Source organism: Lathyrus oleraceus, chromosome 7 (assembly GCF_024323335.1).
Source record: "Lathyrus oleraceus cultivar Zhongwan6 chromosome 7, CAAS_Psat_ZW6_1.0, whole genome shotgun sequence".
Classification (NCBI taxonomy): Eukaryota; Viridiplantae; Streptophyta; class Magnoliopsida; order Fabales; family Fabaceae; genus Lathyrus; species Lathyrus oleraceus.
In genome coordinates, this window is record NC_066585.1 from 490,427,667 (window position 1) to 490,441,712 (window position 14,046).

Genomic DNA, 14,046 nt, shown 5'->3' on the forward strand with positions numbered 1-14,046 from the left:
TCTTTCTCCCTGGCCTACCAAGACTCTTAAGTCAAGAGAGGTTGACATAGTTTCCTCACACGCCCCAAGCTATAAAAATTAAAGGCGTTCAACCTCATGAGATTTTAATCCTGGAAGACGATGGTGGTGGGAGCCATAAAGGATCACTCATAATGGTAGACCTCTCAGGGGTTTCTTAAATGGGTAAGGCATCACCTTCCCTTTGGAATGAGAATTTTGATGCCAAAACATATGGGACAACATTTCAACTTTGATGTTGAACATTAGACAGATTAGATGGGGGTCAGGCGTATGTCCAACATGGTGGAGACCCATCTACTAAGGGTTCTAATGCTGGAATTCCAAATGCATGAGACCCATAGAATGGAAGACAGATCTATCGTGGATATTGAAAACCAAACTGAACACAACAAAGGATGTGTTTACTACGGATGAAGAATCACTGAAGTCCATAAATGATGAGCAAGAAGAGGTAGTCTACTCTCTGAATGAGCTAAAATATTCTTAGAAGATGAAGTACGAGGACGCCTAAAAAATTAATTAGAAGTTCTCCCATATAGAAAGTGAAAAACATGTTTGTTATAATATTCGAAGTTTCTGACAATGATTTATTTTTCTGTAGGACTGTGATGCTTTAAAATTCATCAACCGTGACCGAAAGATTACGGGTCTGCCAGAACTTGCTGAGCAGTTGTTTCATGATGTGATGCAACTATTTGGGCTGGCAGACTTGTGCAGGATTGGTTATGTTACGGTTAACCATGGTATGTTGTTCACTTTTGTAGAGAGATGTCACTCGGAGACGTCATCTTTTCATATTCAACACGATGAGATATCAATCTCATTGGACGATGTCTCGTGCATGTTGCATCTTCTAATCTAGGGGAGACTGTTAGATCGGCACATGATTAACAAAGATAAAGCACTGGAGATGATGGTAGATTATCTGGGAGATGGCCCTAGGGATGCCCTGAAGGAGTTATAAGCCACCTGAGGGACTCGTGCTAGGTTTTAATTCCTGGAGAGGTTGTATACACAGCAATTGCATGATGCAGAGCATGCCGCTGGTGATGATGAACATGTTGTGCAACATAGAGCATACGCTCTGAGAGGATACCTATTGTATTTGGTAGGAACGTTAGGAGATACTAGAGGAGGAACAGGCTAGGGCAGATCAAGTTGTTGATGTATTGTACAAATGTCGTTGTATTATGGAACTTTGGAAAAGTGGGTATACACAGATGGCTCTTTGTAGATGGCTCTATGGTGAGAGACGTTCTAGATGTCATCATGGGGGAAGTCACGTGAGGAACTGTAGTACAGGAGGTAGCGTAGGAACATGGGGTCCAAAGTCCATCATACATAGTAGTACATAATATTTGTATTATGAACACTATTATCGATTGTATTTTATTTTAACATCATTGTGTACTCGGAATTTATTAATTTATATATGTCATTTTCATATTATTCCAAGAGTGTATGATTTAATTTTATATAAAATTGAATAAGATAGTATAACTATAATACATCGTAAGTTTCAACAATGCATCTCTAAAATAAAGTCAAAAGTTATTGTTTGATTGAAATACATAAATGCATCTCCGTATTTTGTCTTATGTAGATACAGAGATTCATCTCTGGATCAATTTATGTCAAAAAGAACATTTCAGTGAATAATGCATTGGGTGTACATGGAGTGGTTCAGGAGATGCATCATCGGACTAACACTAGTACAAAAAGAATAATATAATTTGTAAATTTACACCCGTTTTACAAAAAACGGGTGTAAAAAGCAAATGCGGTGGCAGTTTTGTAAATAAAGTCTTATTTTGAATTTTAGTACGTAACAATAGACACCCTATTTTTAAATAACGGGTGTAAATTCAAGTATTATTTATTATCAACTCTATATTACACCTGATATTCAAAAAAAGGGTGTAAATTTAAAAATAAAAATAAAATATTCGTGCCTTAAACAATAACTTTTATTATTCTTATTTGTTTAATCTTAAATTTTCTTTAAAAAATAATAAATTTTAATATTAATATATAACAATAGACACCCTATATTTAAAAATAGGGTGTATAATTATAACAATATAAATGACTAAATTTATATTAAACCCGTTATATTAAAATAGAGTGTAAATTTTGGAATATTAATATAACAATAGACACCCTATATTTAAAAATAGGGTGTATAATTATAACAATATAAATGACTAAATTTATATTAAACCCGTTATATTAAAATAGGGTGTAAATTTAGGAATCCCTAAGTACAATTTATCATTACCGCCTAAAATATAACCATGACTTCTCATGTTCCAAATTTTCTTTTCATTTCACATTTTAGAAAATTTTCATCATCGATGAAGTGCAAGAAATAGTGAAAAAGGAACAAAGAACGTGATTGCTCGGAAATCTTCACAACCCACAACGGCTTCATCATTCTTCTTTACCGTTTTCTATACTCTCTTTTACGCTGCTTTGGATATTAAAGTTGATTCATTCGTTGTTGTTCTTACTTTTCTTTGCTGGGTTTCTTCTAGTTTCATCGTTAATTCCATCAGTTTCGAACTCGCTTGGAAGGTACTTTATTCATTTATTCGTTTGTTTTCATTCATCTACTCATCAAAATTGATTCGCTGACGGTGAATCATCCACGTGCTTGACGGTTTACAAAAACGGCGGTGCTCCGGCGGTGTTCCGGCGGTGTTCCAATCCCCGAAATGCCCTCGCTGGAGACTCTTCGATTACGATTCTTCTCCTCGAACTGCAACGCGTTGTCAATCTTCGATGCTCCAGGGTCGAAGAAAATCACAAGAGGATCGCACTCTCTGTGTACTCGATGTTCGCATTCCATTCCCCGGTAAACTATTCACTATTCCAATTTCCTTTCTGTTTCGTGTTCCAGAGGCTTCTTCGGAAGATTTATTTCTGATTCTATGTGTTTGTTGCTGGAGCAGGTACGATGGGGATCAGGGAGGTTGTAGTTGGAATTGTGGCGGTTTTCGATGGACATAACGGTGCTGAAGCTAGTGAGATGGCGTCAAAACTTTTGATGGAGTATTTTGTTCTGCATACTTATTTTCTTCTTGATGCAATGTATTCTGTTGTATCAAAGACTTCCACAGGAAAATTGCTTCACAGGCGAGACCATGATCACGGAAACTTATTGCATAGGTGGAAAGAGATTTTAGGTTGGCAATGGCATGAACTGCATTCTGAAAGGTGGTTTTGCAATTGCATTGCAGCTATAGTTCTACATTTTATTAATAGCTAGCACTAGAGAGGTGTTTTTGCATCTCTAGTATTGTTGATCAAACCTCGAGTATAGTTTATCATGAATGGTTGGTCTTATGTAAGCTGTGAATGTAAATGTGGCATATTGGTGCTTTCTTTTTAAGAATTTATAAGGAATGCGTATCAGTTAGAAATGTGTTATTTACAAAGTGATTTTTGTTTGGATAACTTTTGAATATCTATTTTGCTGATATTTGGTTCGGATTTGGAGTTGTTTTGTTGGTTTATTAGTGTACTAACTATTTCAAACAGCATTTAGTTTTACATTAATTTAGTTTCTCGCATTTGTGTGTCTGTATCTCATCTAAAATTACTTTTCCAGGTTGCAGAATGTATTTTCTGCTAATTTTGATGATTCTTTTCACTTGGAAATTTTGAAGGAAGCATTGTTGAGAGCAATCCATGATATTGATGTAAGGTTTTCTGAGGTGAGATTGAATTTTTGTTCACTTTTACAAAACTCTGTTTGATACAGTTTTGTATGTGTTCTTTATTGACATCTTTCAATTGACCTATGAAGGAAGCCTCTAGAAATAACATTCATTCAGGATCTACAGCAACAGTTGTATTGGTTGCAGATGATAAGTTTTTGGTTGCCAATATTGGGGATTCTAAGGCTTTCTTGTGCTCTGAAAATTTTCAGTCTCCTAAGGAAGCTAAAGGTGAGAAAGATTATGAAATACAGTATAACCAAACTTCCATTATTAAAGATATAAGTTTATCATGTCTTTATTAGGATATCGCATAAAGATTATATTGTTTCTCCTTGCTTCTGTCTAAACTTTAGACATAAAATATAAATATAATATTGTGTGTGGTTATGATAAGGTGACCGGCATACTTTTTATTTAAAGAAAACATGACTATTGTTGTTAATTTTAATATATATTTCTGTAGCCTCCTTATTAGAGCTATATAGGCAGACAGAGCGTGATGGTTCTGTTTCTGTGTGGGATCGTGAAAAGTATAGATTAGCTTCTTCCCATGGGCTCAATCATTTTGCAGTGAAGGAATTGACTAGGGATCACCATCCAGACAGAGAGGATGAAAGAACTCGGGTGGAAGCTGCTGGTGGTCAAGTTCTAAATTGGGGTGGTTTGCCTCGCGTAAATGGTCAGCTGGCCATTACACGAGCTATTGGTGATGTGTTATTTAAAAGGTAGGTTCAGTTGAAATTATTTTCGTAAACTCCAAGCTTATATCAACTTATCAAGTGTATATGCCTTATGTCATGTGCAATGTGGTTCATGTTGAAGATTGTTGGAATTCTTTTCTCACGAATGTGATGAGAGAATTCTCAACTGAATTCTCTTGATTTCTGTATTGTATTTTTGTTAACTGTGATTACAAAGGATTTAGATCTATTTAAAGAACCATAGATTTCAACTGGGTTAGTTACAAGACTCCTACAATGTGGATTGGTTAATACCAACTATCAGTCTTGTATTAAAATTAAATTGTAAAAAAGGTAGGAAAGGGCATGTGCTTTGTCCAGGCATCAAAACCAAAACACTAATGCGTGTGGGGCTAACAAAATTAAAATTTCAGGGTGACTGGTTTCTTTACAATTATGTATTGAAATTTAACACATTTCTTATAATGAAATTTCAACAGTTATGGAAGAAGAGCTGCCTGCACCTACTGATGAAAATGTTGATGAGAGATACCATTTTACGTCTCTTATTCTAAACTTGGTTAACACATTTTTGTATATGGTCAATACATATATCATTGTCCCTACAGCTGATGATTACTCTATGCACCTTGGGGCTGCACCAACGGTCTGTGGTATTGTGATCGGCGCAATGGCCGTGGCTCAGCTGTTTTCCTCTGTATATTTCAGTGCATGGTCAAATAAATCATACTTCAGACCTCTTGTATTCAGTAGCATAATTCTTTTTCTCGGGAATACCATGTATACCTTAGCGTACGATTTTAATTCAATATGGATTCTCCTAATTGGCCGTCTTTGCTGTGGGTAAATAGTCTTCTACCTCTTACTTGCTTTCAATATTACTTGATGAGCATAGGTTTTCATGTTGTATCTTACCATTTCACTTTAGATAAATATTATTACATTAAGACCTCATTTGGTTTATAAACTTGTATTATAACTGCAGATTTGGTTCTGCCAGAGCCGTAAACCGGCGCTACATCAGTGATTGTGTGCCTTTGAAAATCCGCATACAAGCATCGGCAGGTTTTGTTAGTGCCAGCGCTCTTGGAATGGCCTGTGGTCCTGCATTAGCTGGCTTACTGCAGACGAATTTTAAGATTTACAATGTTACATTTAATCAAGATACTTTGCCAGGGTGGGTTATGACTATTGCTTGGCTTATTTATTCAATATGGCTGTGGATCTCTTTTGTGGAACCTTCTCGTGAATTTGAAGAGGACCGTAAAACAGATAAATCTCAGAAATCTAATGCTGGTACCTCTACTGATGACTTTTACTTTTTCTATTGTGATCTAGCAAGATAGTTAATCTGTATCATGCCATCTCATTGTTAATCATTATAGAAAATCATCTATGACTGCAATATATCCTTGCACTATTTTCATTCTGTAAAGCATCATACAAGTAATAGAAAATGACACTTTTTCCCTTACTAGTAGAAGACAGTGATGCACTTGAAAAGGGGCTACAGCAACCATTGCTGATTACTTCGGAAGATAAGGTAGATGAAGATGCTGATCAGGATAATGATGATAGCGAGGAAGCTCCAGAGGAATCTCGTCAGCCAGCCACTTCAATTGGATCGGCATATAGACTCCTTACACCTTCTGTAAAGGTTTGTGAGCAACTCTAAATGTCATACTATCAATCCACTAGATGTTTTGCAAGTTATTTATGTTCTAATTGTTTGATCTTGCAATTCACAAAGTTCCAATTGAATTCAAGATAAACGGTCCTGACCAAGTTTACTTAACATCTTCAGGTTCAATTATTGATATATTTCATGCTCAAATATGTGATGGAGATTTTACTAGCAGAATCTAGTGTCATCACAACATACTACTTTAAGTGGTCAACTGGCACAATTGCCATTTTTCTTGCTGGCCTTGGTTTGACAGTTCTTCCTATAAACATTATTGTTGGAAGCTATGTAAGCAACTGGTTTGACGACAGGTAACATATAAGAAAAACTCATGTCTCATTTGATTGCACCCTTAGAAGCTTATCTAGATTTTGTAGTAAGATGCATGATAGTAAATTTTGAACTTCAATAGACAAAGCAATATAAAGATCCAAGTGATTATGATTTTCAATATAGATTTCTTTTGCAAGATCAATTTAGAACCTTAAATTTGTTGAAAATTGAAATATTATCCTTAAGAAGCTAAAGATATAACAGCTTTCTATTGATCTATTTGTAGGCAAATTCTGTTGGCATCAGAAATCATGGTTTTAATTGGCATAGTCTCGGCCTTTCATGTAATCATTCCATACTCTGAGCTGCAGTACATCTGTTCAGGTCTTCTCATGTTTGTTTCTGCTGAAGTACTTGAAGGTAACATTTTACTAGTAATTTTCTTTTCTATTTTTGGTAACTGCCGAAATTGAAAAAGAAAATTCCGATTTTATAATTGCAAGTGATATATTTGTAAGTTATCATTATAAACATGTAGTATATTTATTACTGAATTGCACTTATGGTGATAAAATTATAGTTGTACATGCTCTGAACCAACTAAAATTGTATGTGTTTCTATGTCGAGTGAAGAAAGTTAGTGTTGGTACAAATTTTGTGAAAAAGGAAAAAAGTTTGTGATGTTGTTGTTTTTGGTGGCTTTAATGTAACTAGGAGTTTATATGCAGGGGCATCAACAAGATAACGGATGGGCATGTGGATATTATGTCATGAAAAATATGTTTGACATTATTGATGCTTGTATTGTTGAAAGATTCAATGAGGTATTTTATATTACATATATTTAATGAAAAACATGTAAATTATTGTTTTAACATGTAGTTGTTTAATTTATTATATGTTTGAACTTGCAGATATTCACAGACACCTCATCATATGAAAAAGAGTCAATTGATCACATCCGACAACTTTGGGCTCAATTCTTTTTGCAAAAGGTTGAAGAGCAAGAGAACCAGGAAAAGAAAGATTTAATGACAAAACAGAAGCGATTAAAAAAAACTTATATATAGATATATTTTTGTTCCATGAATGATTTATTGGTACAAGTTACATGAACAAAGTGGTTGAATTTTTTTCTTACATGAATACAATTTTTGTTGATGTATGACTTGGTGCAAGATTCTAAAGATTAGAGAAATGTTTGTTTTGGTTATTTTTGTTTTTTATTGAATATCCAGGAATATATAAAAATATTTGGTTTAATGAAATTTCAAATAAAATATTTTAAAAAAATTGAGATATTTTACACCCTTCATACACAAAATAGGGTGTAAATGTGTTAAAATTAAATGTAATTATAAGATATTTTACATTTGATATATCAAAAATAGGGTGTAAATATTTGTTATTTTACACCCGTTTGAATTATAATAGGGTGTAAATTCGTTTAACTTCAATGTATGTAGGTGACAATTTACACCCGTTTTATATTAAATAGGGTGTAAATGTCCTAAAATTCAATGTATATATCTACCAATTACACCTTTTTTTATCTAAAACAGGGTGTAATAGGTGACAATTTACACCCGTTTTATATTAAATAGGGTGTAAATGTCTTAAAATTTAATGTATATATCTACCAATTACACCCTTTTTTTAAATCTAAAATAGGGTGTAATATATTCTCTTTTTACACCCGTTTTAAAACGGGTGTAAATTCTTCATACATATCTCACCCTTTGAATTTACACCCTATCATAACGGGTGTAATATGTATAAAAAACGGGTGTAAAATCTTCTTTCTGCACTAGTGTAAATTTAGAAGAAGAAAAATTGGGTGACTCAGTTGGAGCGTGTTTCAATGAGGCTCAGGGTACATCCAAAAATACATTTTTAAAATCAGAGAGACATTTTTGAATTTTCAAATGATATTTTTCCACCACTTAAAGTGAGATAGATAAGCAATTTCCTTACACTAAATCAAGGTAGGCCACCAAGCATATTGTATATGTGAAGAGTGCAGAAAATCGGTCCCTTTGTATGACCCGCAAGCATTTATAGTTTCAAAAGTCGATGATTAGGTGAAAAAGAAAACACAAGGAAGAAGTTTGGTGTAAAAGAATGCGTCTCAAACCAGCCTGTCCTTGAGTCCCCCCTCCTTCCACTATCAGTCTCGCATGCATTACATTGTCTCCTCAATTTATTTAAATTAAGAGTCCACTATTATTTATATACATCATGAAATACAATAATACAATGTTCTCATGCTTAGTGAACAACCATATGATTGCTTTTCAAGTGCATCAACATAACATGCATTGAGATTGACAAGTCATCAAACTTTAACCAAATTCTTCCTATTGGTACTACAATTTGCAACAAGTAGAGGAACTGAAAGTGAGGTTTGCAAGTTATGACCCCACCCTATTGTACTCATACTCTTACCATTTACCTAATGCTGCAAACGCACGTTCTGTAAAGTAGTACTTGAACCAAACACAAACAAACTAGAGAAATTTATGTTTAATTAGTGTGTCCTAGAAGAAGATGATGCTACTGCTGTTGTAGATTGCCATAGCTGTGCACTTTTCACCTTGGATACACTTGTCAGTACATCTAATGGCGTCACGTCTCCAATTATTGTTACTTTCTTTTTCTCCATTTCTATGCTGAATGATCTCACTCCTACACAATATTATACTAGTATTAACCCAAAATAATTTGCTTTTACCATACAAAACTACGTCTTAATAACAATAAACTCACCTTCCATTTTTGAGATATGTTTTCTGATTTTTCCTTCGCAGGCTTTGCAGTGCAATGACACCCTCAGAACCACAACCTGCAGGTCTCAAATAGATCAAACATTATCATATGTAAGACGCGGCACGAACACTGAATATGATACTGACACAGACAGAGATATCTAGACACTGATAATAATTTTCAAAAATCAATGAGTTTTAGTAATTTTCATAACTATATATATTGTAACAACGTTAATTTTCAAGAAAAAACGGAAAACAGAAACCTCTTCCTTGGAGGAGATAGCTGAAGAAGAGGAGCTAAGAGTAAGAGCGTGAGAATCGATGAACGGTGCGTCACCGAGAAGATATCTTCTTGAAGACGAATCGGCGGAGCTTTTTCTACGTGTGAGATCAGTGCTGTTTTGTTTGTCTGCTGAAGATGAGCTCTTTCTATGTTTCTCAAAGAAAGGTATAGGATTGATAGGTAATTGAGATAGACAAGGAACTTGATGAAGTTGATTTTGATTTTGATTTTTCCTTCTATCATGATCGTAGGTTTTGGTGCTTCTGCTTCGACGAAGCATAGAACGTTGATCTATAGTAGTATGTATTATTGCTGTTGAAGCGGGGGAAGAACAGAACATGTCTATTCCTTTCATGGGTGATAATGTATTTGGTTTTGAGAGAATGAATTATTGTTGGAAACAATGGCTTTTTAAGTAGTAGCTTCAAGGTAATGGACTAGAGGTCCCACTCTAATGATACATTGGAAGATTTTGCATTAATCATGATCTTGAAACTTGTCTTTATCTTTTACTCTTAAATCTAATCCATAGTTTTAAATTGCACTCCCCAACCGCAATTGCACCAGCAATATTGCGGATGCGGTTACCTCCGCAACTGCATCAGATCGCAATTGCGGTGTGATTTTAAAATTAGATCTTCTGTTATATTATGAATCATATCAAAAGAGTTTCAATCATGATTCTTCGAGTATTTTAATAAAAAAATAAAATATTAGAATCCTAAAACTCAATTTAGTTCCTATATAATTAAAAAATTTAACATTAATTGTTTTTCAACATTATATTTCAAATATCTATCTGTAAAAATTCACACCTTAACAGCCACAATACGCATCGCAACAAGTGCAATGATCGCAATCACAACACTCGCAACTGCAACCGTATCTGTAGCTGGAACCGCAATTTAAAATCCGATCTAATTCTAAATATGTTTTTTTTATCTTCTATGTTTTACTCAAAATTCACATTGATTTTTTTATTATTATTTTTAATTTTTCAATAGATTCTTTTTATTTGAGATAGTATTATTTGATGTATGTCAGAGTGTTAACTCAGAAGATTTTTTTGAAGAGGGGATTTAGTTAATATTTAACATTATTTAGCATTATATAAGATGTGATACTATGTGTTGGCTTGGCATTGGTACTTTGAAAAATCGACAACTTCTTCATGTTTATGTTTTGTTAAAAGTTTTTGATACCCATGTGTTTTGATCGGATACTAATGTTTTTAGTGTAAATAAATTTAAGTTTTTTATTTATTTTAAAATTAAATTAAATTAAAATATAACATAGTATTGAATAGTATTGAATATCATTGTTTCATTAATAAAGATACAGATATTCAACTAAATTCAAAGGAATTGGAATGTTCACTATATATTTTTATATATTTTTGAGTGTAAGTGAAATTCGATGAGTTGTTTGGCAATGTAATTTAGACTTGTCTTTGGATGTGTGGGGCTGCTCAAAGGAGTTTTCGGGGGTTTTATGATTGTTCAGCTTTTGAGGTATTTTGTGGTTGGTGCCTTTTGATTTCTAATAACTGCTATCGATCAATTCTTTGATTACTATTGAACCCCAAATCTAGAGCATCCGATGATTGTAGCGGTGTACTTGGATCATGTAGTGGTTCCATGGTTCTAAATAATTCAACGTGGAACACCTTTTCGTTCATGACACGAATTGACTTGTGCAATGGAGTTACCTTTGAGTTTTACCGGCCCAAAACCACTTTCTTCGAATTGGCCCAATCAACTACGACTAATGATTATTACTCTCAGTTTACTGCTCTTGCAAACTGAGTCACAGGCTTAGACCTAGAAACCCTAATGGATTGTTTCATTAGTGGTATGCAAAAAGAATTACAACGTGAGATTATCTCTCAAAACCCAATTTCTTTGGGCCAGGCTATCTCTATAGCTCGGTTGTTTGAGGACAAGTTCCAAATCACAAAACCCGCCAACAAGCCATAACCACTCAAATCTTACCCGCCAATCTCTCATTACCCGATCCAACCCCCGACCCAACCTTCAAACCTAGTTCCAAAGCCTAATATCAATCCCTTTCTACCCACACCAACAAATTGGCCATATTTCCTAAATTGTTCCATCAAGAGCATTAGCCCCACAGAAATGCAACTTTGTCGCGACAAAAGGCTTTAATACTATTATGATAATAAGTTTTCCCTTCGTCATTATTTCCCCAACAAACACTTATACCTGCTGCAACTTGACGAAACCAACCTTGACAACTCAGATAATGATCTTGCACCCTTTACAACATCAAAAATTGAACCATATTCATCTGACCATTCCCCCTTAGAACCCGACCTTCACTTGTCCTTAAACACATTGAACGTGTCATGCAAATTGGGTACACTACGCTCCTATGGCTCAGTGGTTGGTGTTCCTATTCAAATATTGGTGGGTGTGAGGGTAGCTTAAATAACTTCTTTCAACCAAGATTGGCTCATTTTCTACAGCTCCTTGTTGAACCCACGCCTGACTTCAATGTCTTAGTAGGCAATGGACAATCTATGGTAGCAGAGGAGATAGTCCTCTCGAAGATGGTTTAGGGGCAAATATTTGGATCATACCCCCCAACTTGCAAGACTTTGTGAAGGGAAATTACGAATAAAATGCATTGGATAAACACAAAATATATCTTTGGTGATTCCTTATGAATGATCATGATCAGTGATCGAATGATTATCTCTTGTAATGAACCTTTAAAGTCAAATTTAGATAGTGATCATGAGCACTGCACAATTGATAATACCTATACTTAGCCTACATGTACATAATATTTATTTACTCACAGTTCTAGGTGATTCAAATGAAGGCTTAAAGAGAAAAGGTGTGGTTTAAAGTTTAAGAAAGCTAGAGTTTATAAAATGAATTTTTGTCAATTCTCTTTACTTCATCACAAGGGTTCTATTTGTATAATCACTTATGTGAGATGTAAGGTGAACAAACTCATTTAACGCATCGTACCTTACATTGTACATTTTTGCATTTAAACACATTATACTTTATAATGTATTGTGTTCTCTAATTAATGCTAGTGCGATGAAAGATCTCACTGCCTAATAAGTTTCACTTATTTATTTAATCTTTCATCAATATGTTTTTCCATGTGTGTGACCTTATAGGTTCTTGTAACGTTATAATTATATTAAATAATATATTTAATATAATAAATAGTGAGTGGTATCTAATAACATATCACTGTTATTCGAGTGACAAAAATGTCATGTGATTTGTCGAAACATTTATGTGATAATGATTTTATGTATAATTACTATTTTACCCTCGTATATATTTTGAACATAAGGCATATACAATATCATTCTTCTATACAATTACTTTTTGTACCTCGTGTATATATTTGAACACAAGGCATATACTGTGTCACCCTTGTTTGGTTTAATATTGGGCTCTTAGACATTTATCATGTTATCTAGGATGAGCAAGTTTCATCTAGGTCACTTATGTTCCTTAGCATGATTTGTGGAGTACATATCAAGCATCTTTATGGTAATCATGTTACGAATAATGTTTGAACGACAATAAAGTACTCAACTCCATATCTAGGGTTCATAGGGGTTTAAGGTCGAAGAGTGGTATACATCACTATCACTATGAGAATAACTTATAACACTTACATAACATTTTATGTAGTATTCTCATGGAGGGTCAATTCTATATAAGTATTACTCATAATATTTATACTTTTGTGAAGACTTGATAACTCTTTATCTATGACCAGTGAGATGTGATGATTAGTCTATCCACATAATATTCTCTAGTCTTTAATGATATCTCACTTCTTGGTAAAGTTTACTACGGTTACTTTGATAATAACATCCTTATGTTTGACGGGGGTATCACGATTAAGTCATACTTAATGTTTCATCAAACAGTTTAGTTATTCTAGTGACTTTATTAATTAGGAGAAACAAACATAATAAAGAAAATGTCTTATTATCAATAGATGATTTGATGCATTTGATGCATGTATCAAATTCTAATAAAACTGTGACTTTTATGGCTTACATAAACACTTTGTCCTTGAGCAATTTTTCAAAATTATATTTATATGTAATAATAAATTACTATTATTAAATATGATAATATTTTACGACACCAAAAACTTTCATGGGTGAGACAAATAACTATAGAAAAGAATTAATGACCTCAAATAAAATTAAATAGTCTGATCTACTATGAGGAGAGAACAACTATCCAGTTCACTATACTTCAAAAGGTACTACGAGAGATTACAAAAGAGTTACAAGATGATAGTCTTACAAGTTACCACAAACATCTTCTATTTTCTACTTAAGTGATTTTTTACCTCTCTAACTCTCAATATATGAATAACATAATTTTAAAGTGTTTATAGGAGTTTTTCAATCACCTTAAATAATTGATAAGATCTTCCAATTCTTAAAATATTGAGTCCTAAAAAATCATTTATTTTTCTCTCTAAATTTCTCTTTTTAAAAAATTCTTAAATGACGCTCGTATCATAAAAAGGATGAAGAGCGCATTTTAAAATTTCATATGAAACACATTATATTTTCCTAAAA

General features: G+C 33.7%; 2 protein-coding genes and 1 pseudogene across 2 annotated transcripts; 2 read left to right on the forward strand and 1 right to left on the reverse strand.

The window, feature by feature from the left end:
• The first annotated feature begins 349 nt into the window (after positions 1-349).
• On the forward strand, positions 350-4,614 carry LOC127104503 (probable protein phosphatase 2C 51; annotated as a pseudogene).
• A 311-nt stretch (positions 4,615-4,925) lies between these two features.
• Positions 4,926-12,961, forward strand: LOC127104504 (SPX domain-containing membrane protein At4g22990). The gene is made up of 6 exons (XM_051041688.1): positions 4,926-5,287; positions 5,430-5,740; positions 5,923-6,101; positions 6,249-6,439; positions 6,688-6,835; positions 12,899-12,961. The coding sequence occupies exons 1-6, from the start codon at positions 4,926-4,928 to the stop codon at positions 12,959-12,961; spliced, it is 1,254 nt and encodes a 417-aa protein (XP_050897645.1).
• LOC127106496 (protein SODIUM POTASSIUM ROOT DEFECTIVE 2) lies at positions 8,667-9,878 on the reverse strand. The gene is made up of 3 exons (XM_051043781.1): positions 9,433-9,878; positions 9,168-9,243; positions 8,667-9,086 (listed from the first exon to the last, which is right to left on the reverse strand). Exons 1-3 carry the CDS (start codon positions 9,805-9,807, stop codon positions 8,929-8,931), a joined length of 609 nt encoding a protein of 202 aa, XP_050899738.1. The 5' UTR covers positions 9,808-9,878; the 3' UTR covers positions 8,667-8,928.
• Positions 12,962-14,046: the final 1,085 nt, after the last annotated feature.